At 48.0% G+C, this 12,295-nt stretch overlaps 1 protein-coding gene across 6 annotated transcripts in view; it reads right to left on the bottom strand.

Moving 5' to 3' along the window:
* The window catches only part of tjp2a (tight junction protein 2a (zona occludens 2)), a 34,869-nt gene that overhangs the window by 7,512 nt on the left and 15,062 nt on the right, over window positions 1–12,295 (bottom strand). For 4 of the 6 annotated variants that reach the window (XM_072372450.1, XM_072372452.1, XM_072372451.1 and 1 more), the window contains 12 exons: window positions 10,346–10,399; window positions 8,185–8,309; window positions 7,985–8,087; window positions 7,107–7,890; window positions 6,923–7,026; window positions 6,682–6,835; window positions 5,478–5,589; window positions 4,387–4,505; window positions 4,234–4,306; window positions 3,996–4,146; window positions 3,810–3,918; window positions 3,486–3,705 (listed from right to left, as the gene is read on the bottom strand). In XM_072372450.1, coding sequence (XP_072228551.1) covers window positions 3,486–3,705; window positions 3,810–3,918; window positions 3,996–4,146; window positions 4,234–4,306; window positions 4,387–4,505; window positions 5,478–5,589; window positions 6,682–6,835; window positions 6,923–7,026; window positions 7,107–7,890; window positions 7,985–8,087; window positions 8,185–8,309; window positions 10,346–10,399 — 2,108 coding nt within the window. The remainder of the gene's footprint in view (window positions 1–3,485; window positions 3,706–3,809; window positions 3,919–3,995; window positions 4,147–4,233; window positions 4,307–4,386; window positions 4,506–5,477; window positions 5,590–6,681; window positions 6,836–6,922; window positions 7,027–7,106; window positions 7,891–7,984; window positions 8,088–8,184; window positions 8,310–10,345; window positions 10,400–12,295) is intronic. The other 2 variants (XM_072372453.1, XM_072372449.1) reach the window with 1 other exon arrangement.

The raw sequence follows: 12,295 nt of genomic DNA, 5'->3' as shown, positions 1-12,295 counted from the left end.
TTTGTTTCACACACAGGAGCGTAAACGTGTATAAAAAGGGTTTATTTCACACACGGGAGCGTAAACGTGTATAAAAAGGGTTTATTTCACACACAGGAGCGTGTATACGTGTATAAAAAGGGTTTATTCCACACACAGGAGCGTAAACGTGTATAAAAAGGGTTTGTTTCACACACAGGAGCGTAAACGTGTATAAAAAGGGTTTGTTTCACACACAGCAGCGTAAACGTGTATAAAAAGGGTTTATTTCACACACAGGAGCGGAAACGTGTATAAAAAGGGTTTGTTTCACACACAGCAGCGTAAACGTGTATAAAAAGGGTTTATTTCACACACAGGAGCGGAAACGTGTATAAAAAGGGTTTGTTTCACACACAGCAGCGTAAACGTGTATAAAAAGGGTTTGTTTCACACACAGGAGCGTAAACGTGTATAAAAAGGGTTTGTTTCACACACAGCAGCGTAAACGTGTATAAAAAGGGTTTGTTTCACACACAGGAGCGTAAACGTGTATAAAAAGGGTTTATTTCACACACAGGAGCGTAAACGTGTATAAAAAGGGTTTGTTTCGCACACAGGAGCGTAAACGTGTATAAAAAGGGTTTGTTTCGCACACAGGAGCGTAAACGTGTATAAAAAGGGTTTGTTTCGCACACAGGAGCGTAAACGTGTATAAAAAGGGTTTGTTTCGCACACAGGAGCGTAAACGTGTATAAAAAGGGTTTGTTTCGCACACAGGAGCGTAAACGTGTATAAAAAGGGTTTGTTTCACACACAGGAGCGTAAACGTGTATAAAAAGGGTTTGTTTCACACACAGCAGCGTAAACGTGTATAAAAAGGGTTTGTTTCACACACAGGAGCGTAAACGTGTATAAAAAGGGTTTGTTTCACACACAGCAGCGTAAACGTGTATAAAAAGGGTTTGTTTCACACACAGGAGCGTAAACGTGTATAAAAAGGGTTTATTTCACACACAGGAGCGTAAACGTGTATAAAAAGGGTTTGTTTCACACACAGGAGCGTAAACGTGTATAAAAAGGGTTTGTTTCGCACACAGGAGCGTAAACGTGTATAAAAAGGGTTTATTTCACACACAGGAGCGTAAACGTGTATAAAAAGGGTTTGTTTCACACACAGCAGCGTAAACGTGTATAAAAAGGGTTTGTTTCACACACAGGAGCGTAAACGTGTATAAAAAGGGTTTGTTTCACACACAGCAGCGTAAACGTGTATAAAAAGGGTTTGTTTCACACACAGGAGCGTAAACGTGTATAAAAAGGGTTTATTTCACACACAGGAGCGTAAACGTGTATAAAAAGGGTTTGTTTCACACACAGGAGCGTAAACGTGTATAAAAAGGGTTTGTTTCACACACAGCAGCGTAAACGTGTATAAAAAGGGTTTGTTTCACACACAGGAGCGTAAACGTGTATAAAAAGGGTTTGTTTCACACACAGCAGCGTAAACGTGTATAAAAAGGGTTTGTTTCACACACAGGAGCGTAAACGTGTATAAAAAGGGTTTATTTCACACACAGGAGCGTAAACGTGTATAAAAAGGGTTTGTTTCACACACAGGAGCGTAAACGTGTATAAAAAGGGTTTGTTTCGCACACAGGAGCGTAAACGTGTATAAAAAGGGTTTATTTCCCACACAGGAGCGTAAACGTGTATAAAAAGGGTTTGTTTCGCACACAGGAGCGTAAACGTGTATAAAAAGGGTTTGTTTCACACACAGGAGCGTAAACGTGTATAAAAAGGGTTTATTTCACACACGGGAGCGTAAACGTGTATAAAAAGGGTTTATTTCACACACGGGAGCGTAAACGTGTATAAAAAGGGTTTATTTCACACACGGGAGCGTAAACGTGTATAAAAAGGGTTTGTTTCACACACGGGAGCGTAAACGTGTATAAAAAGGGTTTGTTTCACACACGGGAGCGTAAACGTGTATAAAAAGGGTTTGTTTCACACACGGGAGCGTAAACGTGTATAAAAAGGGTTTGTTTCACACACGGGAGCGTAAACGTGTATAAAAAGGGTTTGTTTCACACACAGGAGCGTAAACGTGTATAAAAAGGGTTTATTTCACACACGGGAGCGTAAACGTGTATAAAAAGGGTTTGTTTCACACACGGGAGCGTAAACGTGTATAAAAAGGGTTTGTTTCACACACAGGAGCGTAAACGTGTATAAAAAGGGTTTGTTTCACACACAGGAGCGTAAACGTGTATAAAAAGGGTTTGTTTCACACACGGGAGCGTAAACGTGTATAAAAAGGGTTTGTTTCACACACGGGAGCGTAAACGTGTATAAAAAGGGTTTATTTCACACACAGGAGCGTAAACGTGTATAAAAAGGGTTTGTTTCACACACAGGAGCGTAAACGTGTATAAAAAGGGTTTGTTTCACACACAGGAGCGTAAACGTGTATAAAAAGGGTTTGTTTCACACACAGGAGCGGAAACGTGTATAAAAAGGGTTTGTTTCACACACAGGAGCGTAAACGTGTATAAAAAGGGTTTATTTCACACACAGGAGCGTAAACGTGTATAAAAAGGGTTTGTTTCACACACAGGAGCGTAAACGTGTATAAAAAGGGTTTATTTCGCACACAGGAGCGTAAACGTGTATAAAAAGGGTTTATTTCACACACAGGAGCGTAAACGTGTATAAAAAGGGTTTGTTTCGCACACAGGAGCGTAAACGTGTATAAAAAGGGTTTATTTCGCACACAGGAGCGTAAACGTGTATAAAAAGGGTTTATTTCACACACAGGAGCGTAAACGTGTATAAAAAGGGTTTGTTTCACACACAGCAGCGTAAACGTGTATAAAAAGGGTTTATTTCACACACAGGAGCGGAAACGTGTATAAAAAGGGTTTGTTTCACACAACCAACTGTCCGCCTGGTGCACAGATACAACTTCCTGCTGTCAGGAACTCGTTTTTTATTCCAGCCTTATCCTCATGGCCTCCACAGACCATGCAGCTCACCATGTTTTCTGCTCACCGTGGCTCTCTCAGACTCACTTCTAATCCTTCATTTCTAAGAAGTTCTTAAAGTAATCCGAAAACCTTTGCTGTTAAACGAAAACTTCTGGTTTCTGAGCAGTACCCTGCAGGTACTTCTGGGTTGTGGCAGCAGTTTACCGACTGCGACGCCTCTGAAACGGACTCAAACTAAGCCACGAACCAAACGAGAGCAGCACCAGCGTGTGGGGCTGTCCTCCGCGGTCCGGTTCAAAGAAAAAACACCTAAAAAAAAGTCTAATTATCGCAGAGAGTCGTGCTTATCAGAAACTGGACCGATAAAACATCCTTCCATGTTGTCATAGTTACGGGTCCGCCCTCCTGGGAGGTGGCGTTAGTTTGTGTAAACACCGCAGCCCCCAGAGAACTGTGGATAAACAGGCTGGCAGCAGATTATTTCAGTGGGGGTGCAGCTGTTTGAACACGCTGCAGTCAGCTTCTCAGCACACATACCTGCTCTTGTTGGGGATGATTCCCTTCTCCAGCAGCTGGTTGTCTTTGTCCGTACGGATTGCCAGCCAGTGGCCCAGCTTGCCATCATAAAGAGTGTCTGTGACTTTGAAGATCTCTCCTCTGGAGAAGGGGAGGCTCTGCGGAGCCTCCTTCTCGTACTCAAAGTGGGTTCTGATGAAGAACGAGTCGCCTCTGCCAGAATTTAAAATGTCTTTGTACACTGGAACAAAGAAGAAGCGTTTGTGGGTGAGAGCAGCGTTCCATTACATTACATTACAGTGTTCGGCTGATGCTTTTCCAGCTGATATTCGTCCACTCCTTTACCTTCAGGCTTGCTCTGAGCGAGGATGGTCACATCCTCTCCTTTTGGGATTTCCAGCAGGTAGAGGACAGCATCTTCCCGCACCATGCCCCTGAAGTCCATGCTGTTGACCTGAAACATGACGAGCAGAAACTCTCTCAGTCAGATGTGGCGAGCACAGCTGAAGCAGCTTTTCAACGGGGCAGCACCTTCATGATCTGGTCTCCTGTGCGCAGACCCTCCTGCTCGGCGGCGCTGTCCTCCTGAACACCGGCGACGAAGATGCCGACGTCGTTTCCCCCCGCCAGCCTCAGGCCCACGCTGTCGCCCTTCTTGAAACGCACCATCACCGTGTTGGGTCTGCATCACCGGGGGCGACAGTTCATCAGAATGTTCACCTCAAACTCTCTGACGTGCAACACCTGGGTCATTTGTGAAAATACTGACCCGTACACTTCCTGGTCCTCCGTGCTCGGCTTCAGCGGCGCCTTAGGAGGAGCGTGAACCTTTGGGGCCACGGCTGGCGTTGCACAAACAGAAAGAGAGTTTAGGGGTTTACTCCCGTTTCCTGCACCTGCTGAAAGTCAGAGGCAGGCACACGTTTACCTGGTGGCGTCTCCGATCGATGCTCCTCCCTCTCGCCGTCGTCGGGTCTATCTGAACCTCTGAATGGCGTTGCCATGGCGCCCATTTTTGCCAGCCTGCTGGGCGGGTCCTCTCTGCTCAGAACAAACAGTCAAAGGTCATCCTCAACAACACAAAAACATCTCAGTCCAGTTTCTGGACTCGTTTCTTCTGTGGCATCAGTTAAAGAACTTTAACTTGAGCTAAAAACAACCAGCTCATCATCCCTTTGTCATTAGCTTGTAAAACCACCTTCAGCAGGTAGAGGTTAAGAGTGCTCATAGCATGGAGGCATTTCTGAAACCCGTGAGGTCTGGACTCTGACTGGACCACTGCAACACCTCGATTCTTTTCTTTTTCCCACATTCTGCTGTAGATCTGCTGCTGTGTTTGGGATCTTTGTCCTGTTGATGAGCCAGTTTCAGCCCAGCTTTAGCTTTTAGAATACTTTGGTATCCAGAGGTGGACTCAGTGACCTGATAGTTGATACGAGGCGTTTGGTTCTTCTTTCGTCTATCCAAAGGAGTCAGTTTGACCTCAACATGTTTCCACATGTGAATCATCTTTCTCTGAAGAATGATGGACTTTAAATAGTTTGGAAATGACCTTATGAGCCTCCCCTCCACACGCTGTTAAAGGAAAATGTGAAATATTTCAGAGCTTAGAAGTGAAAGGAGCTGAACTTTCTTCCTGACTACTGGAAGACCTTTTCTGCTAGCGTAGCTGTTCACCAGAACATACTTTCACATTCACTTTCCTGTTTCATCACAAGTTAAACAAGAAAACAGAAGAAATGGACCAACTTTAAGCACTTTAAGGAGCTGAAACTGGTCATTCTTAGGCTGCAAAAACAATACAAACCCACGAGTGACTTCAGGGACGGCCGAATGAGCCGTCTGAGCAGAAGAGAAGGCACTGCTCCTGCAATCAATACAACTATAGATCCTGCCGTCTCCATAGAAACGGACTCAGGTTCTGCTGGTTTGCAACCAAAGCTAAAGCGCTTCGGAGCCACAGGAAGGGCAAAGAAAACGCTGCGGCTGCAGGAGACGCCGATGGCTGCGTACCTGGGTTTGTCTCGGATTCTCTCGTTGGAGGAGTGGGAGGAGAGGTCGGAGTGGTGGCCCCGTCTGTCGTCCTGTGGAGAGTAAGAGCGGTACGACTCGATCTCAGAGATATCTGCAAAACACCACAAACCAGATGAAAATTGTGACCTTTCTGAGGCCAAAGCCATGTTTCCATATTCATGCTCTGGTAAAAGAAATTAGCTGGTTGGATGAGCCGATATGCTGACTTTCTGCTCGATGATCTCGTGTTTAGCTGAATGAGGCTCAATTAAAACGGCCCAAAGGACACAAAACACAGTAGCTCCAGACTAAACAAGGTCAGCTCACTACTCACAGTCCAATGCTCTCAGTAACTTTATGCATTACCAGACTCAAAGAGTGCTTAAAACTCACACTTTTAGCATTTCAATGGAACGATCTGGGTGCTATCCAGGTGATTTTAGACCTTACAGAGGTACAAATCCTCAAACTTTCCCCAAGAAAGTGCCTAACGTTCTCCCAGATGTTTAGAAAGAGGGATGCTGGATGGCAGAAAGCAGACGGCCGCTGCAGTGAGAACCTGAACATAATGAAATTCTGTCATATCCAACAGCAGGATTATGATTGGGGATTAGATCACCCTGCTCGAGGCAAATGAACACTTTCACACATGAGGACACACACACACACACACACACACACACACACACACTGAACTCAAGCACAGGCACGTACACACACACACTAAACCAGACCAAACAAAGTAGGTCACAAGTCTTTGGGCTGTTACCCCTCCCTGCAATGAACAATCCACTCACACCACTTATCTAGATTGGCACTGACCAATCACGGCGCGCCATCTGGTCATGTGACAATAAAACCAGGTATAAAGGAATGAGTGACCATGAGGATGGAGGAATTGTGATGATTGGAGGTGAATCTCTGGTGTTAGTACTGCTTTGCAGGATATTTACACAGGAAATAATATTTAAATACAACTAAAAGGTGATGTGAGTAAAACCTTTATTTAATGAGGGTAGAACAAGCTTGGATTGACAGATACAGCAACATTAATGGCAACAATGCGTTCTCAGCTGATTTCGAATGAAGTTCATATGCAGTGCTTTCTATGTGACGATGAAGATGATGATGATGACGGCCACTCGCCAGGTGTGCTTTCACACTGGATAGGTCCTGCTGCTTTTCAGTTTCGAGTGTCTCTCACCATCGAGCTCCGAGTCGCTGTCGACCATCGGCGGGACTCGGATCAGAACCTGCCGTCTGTCTCGCTGCACCACCAGCTGCAGCTTGCCGCGGGACTTCTCGATCAGCTTCCCGGCGTCGCTGAGGGACAGGTTTTCCGTCACAGTGCCGTTAATCTGAAAATGAGAGGCTCGGATGACTCTCCCCAGCAGGTGCAACAGCATCTGTCCCACTTTACGGGTCAAAAGAAGAAGAGCCGGTACCTTGAGTATGATGTCGCCCTCCTGCAGGTTGCCATCTCTGCCAGCGAGGCCCGTGCTGGTCATCTCTTTGATGAAGAGCTGGCTGCCCAGACGCAGGCCGTACTCTGGAAAAGAAGACACTTTCTCAGCTCTTCGGGTTACATTTTCACAGATTTTTACGAGCCGACAGCCCGCTGCCCCTCACCTTCGTTGGGATGGTTCTTCAGCAGCAGCACATTCACCGGTTTCTCCAGCGGCTCCAGGTTCCGGGCGGGGCGGGGCAGAGGGATGGGGATGGCTGCAGGTGAGGGCGAGCGGTCCAAGCGGTCTCTGCTCCCGCTTCGCCTGATTGGCTCCTCGTACTTCCTGGGGTCCCCGCGCCCCCGCTCGTAGCTGTGGTCGCGCCCGTGGTCTCGCCCGGGGCTGTGGTCGCGCCCGTGGTCTCGCCCGGGGCTGTGGTCGCGCCCGTAGCGCAGCTCGGGGCTGTGGGCGCGGTCCAGCATGCGCTCGCTGCGGTAGCGGCGGTCTGGGCTGTACTCTCGGTCCAGGGCGCGCTCGCTGCGGTAGCGGCGGTCGGGACTGTGCTCTCGGTCCAACGTGCGCTCGCTGCGGTACTTTCTGTCGGGGCTGTAGTCGCGGTCGAGCATGTGGTCGCTCCTGTAGCGGCGGTCGGGGCTGCGCTCCTTGTCCAGGGTGCGGCCCCTGCTGCCGTCCCGTCTGTACTGGCGGTCCGGGCTGAAGTCCCTCTCGGCGGGCCGGCCGCGGTCGTAGTCGCGCTCTCGGGTTTGGTAGCCGGAGTCCATGTATCCCCCGCCGCCGCGCTCCCTCTCCAGGCTGTGGTCGCGCCCGCCGCTGCGGCCGCTGTACACGCTGCGGCGGTCCTGGTCGTAGTTGTAGTCGTCGTTGTAGTCGTTGTTGAAGACTCTGTCGTCGGGGGACTGAGGGCGGTTCAGCAGGTTGACCGGAACCTTCCTGGACCTCTTCACGGTCTGAATCGTTCCAGGAAGGAAATGAAAAGGTCATAAAACATCTGCACGGCTTCATCCTGATGCTGCCTAACGCGACATTTAGAAAGACACTTACAACTTTTGCCACTTTTCCACACTTCCTGAGGGTCTGAACGGCGAAGGAGTGGAGGGCGCCCTCCATGGGGATGGCGTTCACCTGCACAACTCTGTCCTTCTCACTAAAGCAGAAAGACAAGCAGACATGAGCTCAACACAAGAACCAACGCGTGTGTTTTCTGAAGCCGTGTGAAGGAGGCAGGAACCAAAGGGACGCACAACAGCAGTCCGTCAGCGGGGCCTCCCTGCAGCACGTCCGACACCACGATGGACGTCTCGCCGGTCTCATCGTTGGGGTTGTCCCGTCCTCCAGAAACTGCGATCCCAAACCCCATTTTTGGATCCTGCAAACAGTTTATCAGAGTCACCGTGAGGCTTCGGTGCACGTGAGTCCGTCTTAACCATCAAATGGAACACGGGCGTGAGCCCCCGTTAGCATGAACACGTGCTTTCTGAGCTCAAGTGTGTGCACGACACCGTCCGCAGGGTCTGATTGTATGCCAGACAGCGTCCTTGTTTTCATGGCTTCTTTAGAGATAAATTATTCTACCTGCCACTGCTCCAGTTTGCACAGACCAGATTAACTTAGAGATTTGATGACCCTTTCTCTTTATCCCTCCCTTCCATCTGCGCGAAAAAACAATTCACCACTTCCCTCCGTCTCTAGCAGATGGCTGCGGAGGCAGCGGGAGGGAGGCGGCACGGATAGAGAAAGCAGCTCTCGCTCTTCTCTGATATAACAACAGAAGCGTTTTATGTCATTAAAATCTGAAGCAAAGGATCCACTGAGACAGGAGTTTATTTAAAGCTCCAGAACAAAAGGTTCCAGGAGCGAGACGATTCTAAAATAAACCCAGCGTGTAGTTTTTCTGCTCAAACTGTGATGAAGCTGGTTTAAAGTGTCCAGAACACGAAGCAGAGACTGCGTCACGTTGTTGTTCCACAGGGAGTTTAATCTAAATCTAAGGTTTGTTACTGCAGACCTGGGGGGTCCGGTTAATAAAGAACATTATTACTTCATATCAACATTCGTCAAAGAACTTCTGCAGTAAAATATGAGCTAAAAACAAAAGCTAAAGTCAATTTCAACACGTTCTTGATCTTTCTTTTCATTTCTGGGACGCTGAGTGACTTTTCCCCATCACCATCTGTAAGAACGCAGCGTTGGATGTGGCAGATTAAACTGGAGCTAAAAGCAACAGATCGCTTCATTTCTCCCCCAGATGTGTCCACATAGTAGCTCCCCGACTTTGCCCAACACAAAGCAACTAAAGCCAGTTAGAGTCATGAAGGATTTCCACCGTCTCCGCCTCTTTCCACCCTGCTTTACCATCTTTGCTTTGCTTCTAGGAATCTGCAGCTCGTCAGACTAAAAGAAAGCCACATTTCTACAGCTCCTCCGAGACTTTATGCTGATGTTGCTCATCAGAATGAGACGGTGTGTGGGGAACATCTTCATGCAGGAAACTCAGAGCGACAGAAGCAAACAAACCATCAGCTGCTAAACGGAAGGAGGGAAGAAAAGCGTGGCTGAACAGAGCAGAGTGACAGCTGGCTGCGGACGGGTTGACACGCAGGGTCACACGCCTGCAGCAGAGGACCTTTTCGCACTAAATCTGCTTTTCTGGCTTCGGTGAGCCGCAGCACGGGAGACAATGAACTCATCGGGGCGATTACCTAAGCTCAACTGGTCCGCTGTGCTCACACAGTCGCACACGTGAGAAAGAGCGCAGAACCGGCAGTCGGCTGGTAGCAGGACGTGACAAACTCAACACATCCAGAGTCAGCTGCTTCATCCAGATGGGATGGCTCTCATCACCTGCCTTACGTGAAGCATGGAAACCGATCGAGCACATGAAACAGAACAAACGTGCTTATTTAGGATGTTAGTATTCTGACTGGGGCAGATTTATTGGATGGTATCACCCACCGATGACTGATTAAAACCATCTAATCTATTGAAATCTCTAACAGCACAGCATTCACAGAGCTGTAAGAGCAGCGATCTGCACACAGAAAGCTTTTTACTAGCAGCGTTCACCTGCCTCCATTTCGCTCACTTCATCTTTACGCCTCCTGCTTCTGGATTTTTTTACATGTTCCATCAGAAATACGCAGGAAAAAAGACGAATAGTTCAAAAGTTAATGAGAACAGATGTCGAAATGGTCCCTACCATGTGGAATAAATGATGGAAAGTGTTGCTCAACATGCATAACTCAAACATTCATCCTAACTTTTTATGCTAGGTTTGCTCCGGCTGCCTTTCAGACGCCAGACGCCATCGTCTTCTGCTGACTTCAGTGTCAAAATACTCATTGAAATGCAGTCAGGACAACGTATGGCTGGAAGTTGGGTGTGTGCGTGTGCACGTGGACTCACTCTGTGCAGGGTCACTGTGTACTGCTCCCACACGGTCTCCTCCATGACTGGGTTCTGTGGAGAGAAGGGAAACATTACTGTGGCTGCTTCTCCGAACACATTAATGGAGAACAAAGACGGGCCTCTGTTCCACAAGCTTCAGACGAACACTTTAAAAAACCATCAGAGATCAAGTGCATCTCGTGCAGGATTGTTTCATCGAGTCAACAAGTCGCACTGAGGCCAAAGCTGCCAGTTAGTCAACAGTTAAACCATCCTTCTTTGATTCTAAGAAGCTAAAACCCATATTTGGCTTTATTTTACCAAACTGCACTGCCACCGATCCTTTGTAGTGACATCAGACTCCATCGGACCAAACACTACGGTGCAACAGATTCAAACTTTATCTAAAAAAAACCACGACATCGTGCCTCAACGCTCACTTTCCCATCAACTTCTTCACAAAACAACAGACTCATTCTGATCTCAAATCATCGTTTTCTCTCTCTTTTGCCACTTCAACGCAATTCTAGCTGTCATGGCAGAATAAAACTAAACAGATCTCAAGCAAAAAGGCTCCGTTACAGTGCCGGCCGGGTCCAGCTGCCCGGCCAAGACCCGGATTTGATCTCACTCACGAGTCCCTGCAGGATGCGGATGGTCTTGACGGCGTGGGCCCATTTCCTGTGCAGGCTGAGGACGGTCTTCATCGTTGGCGCTCTCCGTCTCTACCTATCTGCGTCTCTCCCTGCTCACCGCCAGCGGTGCTCTGGCGGACTGATGTGCGCCGCAGCCTCCTCCATGGCCACAGCTGCACAACCACCAGCAGCTCTCTCCCCTGCATCTGCCCGCCTAACTGCCTTTGACGTAAGAGGGATTCTGCTGGCCTACATTCAGCACAAATCCCACACAGTCTGCAGAAAGTGGAAACGTGCAGACACACCAACTCCTGCGCAGGCAACACCTCAGTGTGAATCCCACCGTTCATTCTGGGTTCGGCGCGCTTTCAGACCTCAAAATACTGGAGCCGAGTCCCACAGCTGCTCCAAGTGTGAGCCCAGCTCAAACCGAGTTGTTTTTAATGTGACGGCGACTGGAATGTTAAACAGCGAGATCTCAGGCTCGGGCTCGAGGGAAATCGGCTGCCAGCAAAGCGGTCATAACCCACTTTTTTGCTCTTCTGACCAACATGTTCGGACCAGAGCCAGAAGCAGGCTGCTGGGAGCCCAGAGGGCTGTGCACATGCATACAGAACAAAGACAGGACTTTTTATTCCACCGCTGCTCTTTCCATCTTTAACCGTTCTCACGCCGGGGTTATGTGTGGCGAGCTGGGGCAGGCGTCTTATATTTTGAGCCTCCAAGGAGACGGAATGAGTCACAAAAAACCCACCAGAGAGTAAACGTGTAGCAAGAGGAAACAACTCATGACAATCAGAGAAATAGTTTCACTCAGATCGTCTCCCGTAGAATGAGAAGTGATGGCTGCTCGCAGGCAGGCCTGCTGGATAAGTCGTAGTCTCCTGAGAGAGGGCCATTACATAACAAAGCACAAACATTTCCACTAATGAGGAGGGAGACTGAAATACTGGGTCATCGCTGCTTTGGAAAACAAGCTATTTAAAGACGAACATCAGGAAGCTTTGCTGAAAATAAAACCTCTTTCAGGCGATGTGAATCAAACATCTGAAGCAGGTGGAGAGATGCTCAGAAAAAGCAAAGAATGACACATAAATCGAGCACCGACCCACACTTTGCTTCTAATTTCACACATTTCTCACTGAAAAACACAAAAAACCAGCAGCAAATTAACATTTAACCACGTTAATTCAAACATTTGATTTACAGCGACACACAGAAGCAAAGCGATGACTCCCAGCGCCGCTTTCTCATCGGCATCCAAAACCTTCCATTTCTAATAGAACTTTAAAGCAGATTATCCTCTCATATGTTCGTAAGAGGCTGAACATCC

The sequence above is a fragment of the Leuresthes tenuis genome, unplaced genomic scaffold (genome assembly GCF_036924035.1).
Source record: "Leuresthes tenuis unplaced genomic scaffold, fLeuTen1.0.hap1 SCAF_19, whole genome shotgun sequence".
NCBI lineage: Eukaryota > Metazoa > Chordata > Actinopteri > Atheriniformes > Atherinopsidae > Leuresthes > Leuresthes tenuis.
This window is presented reverse-complemented; position numbering and strand designations above follow the sequence as displayed.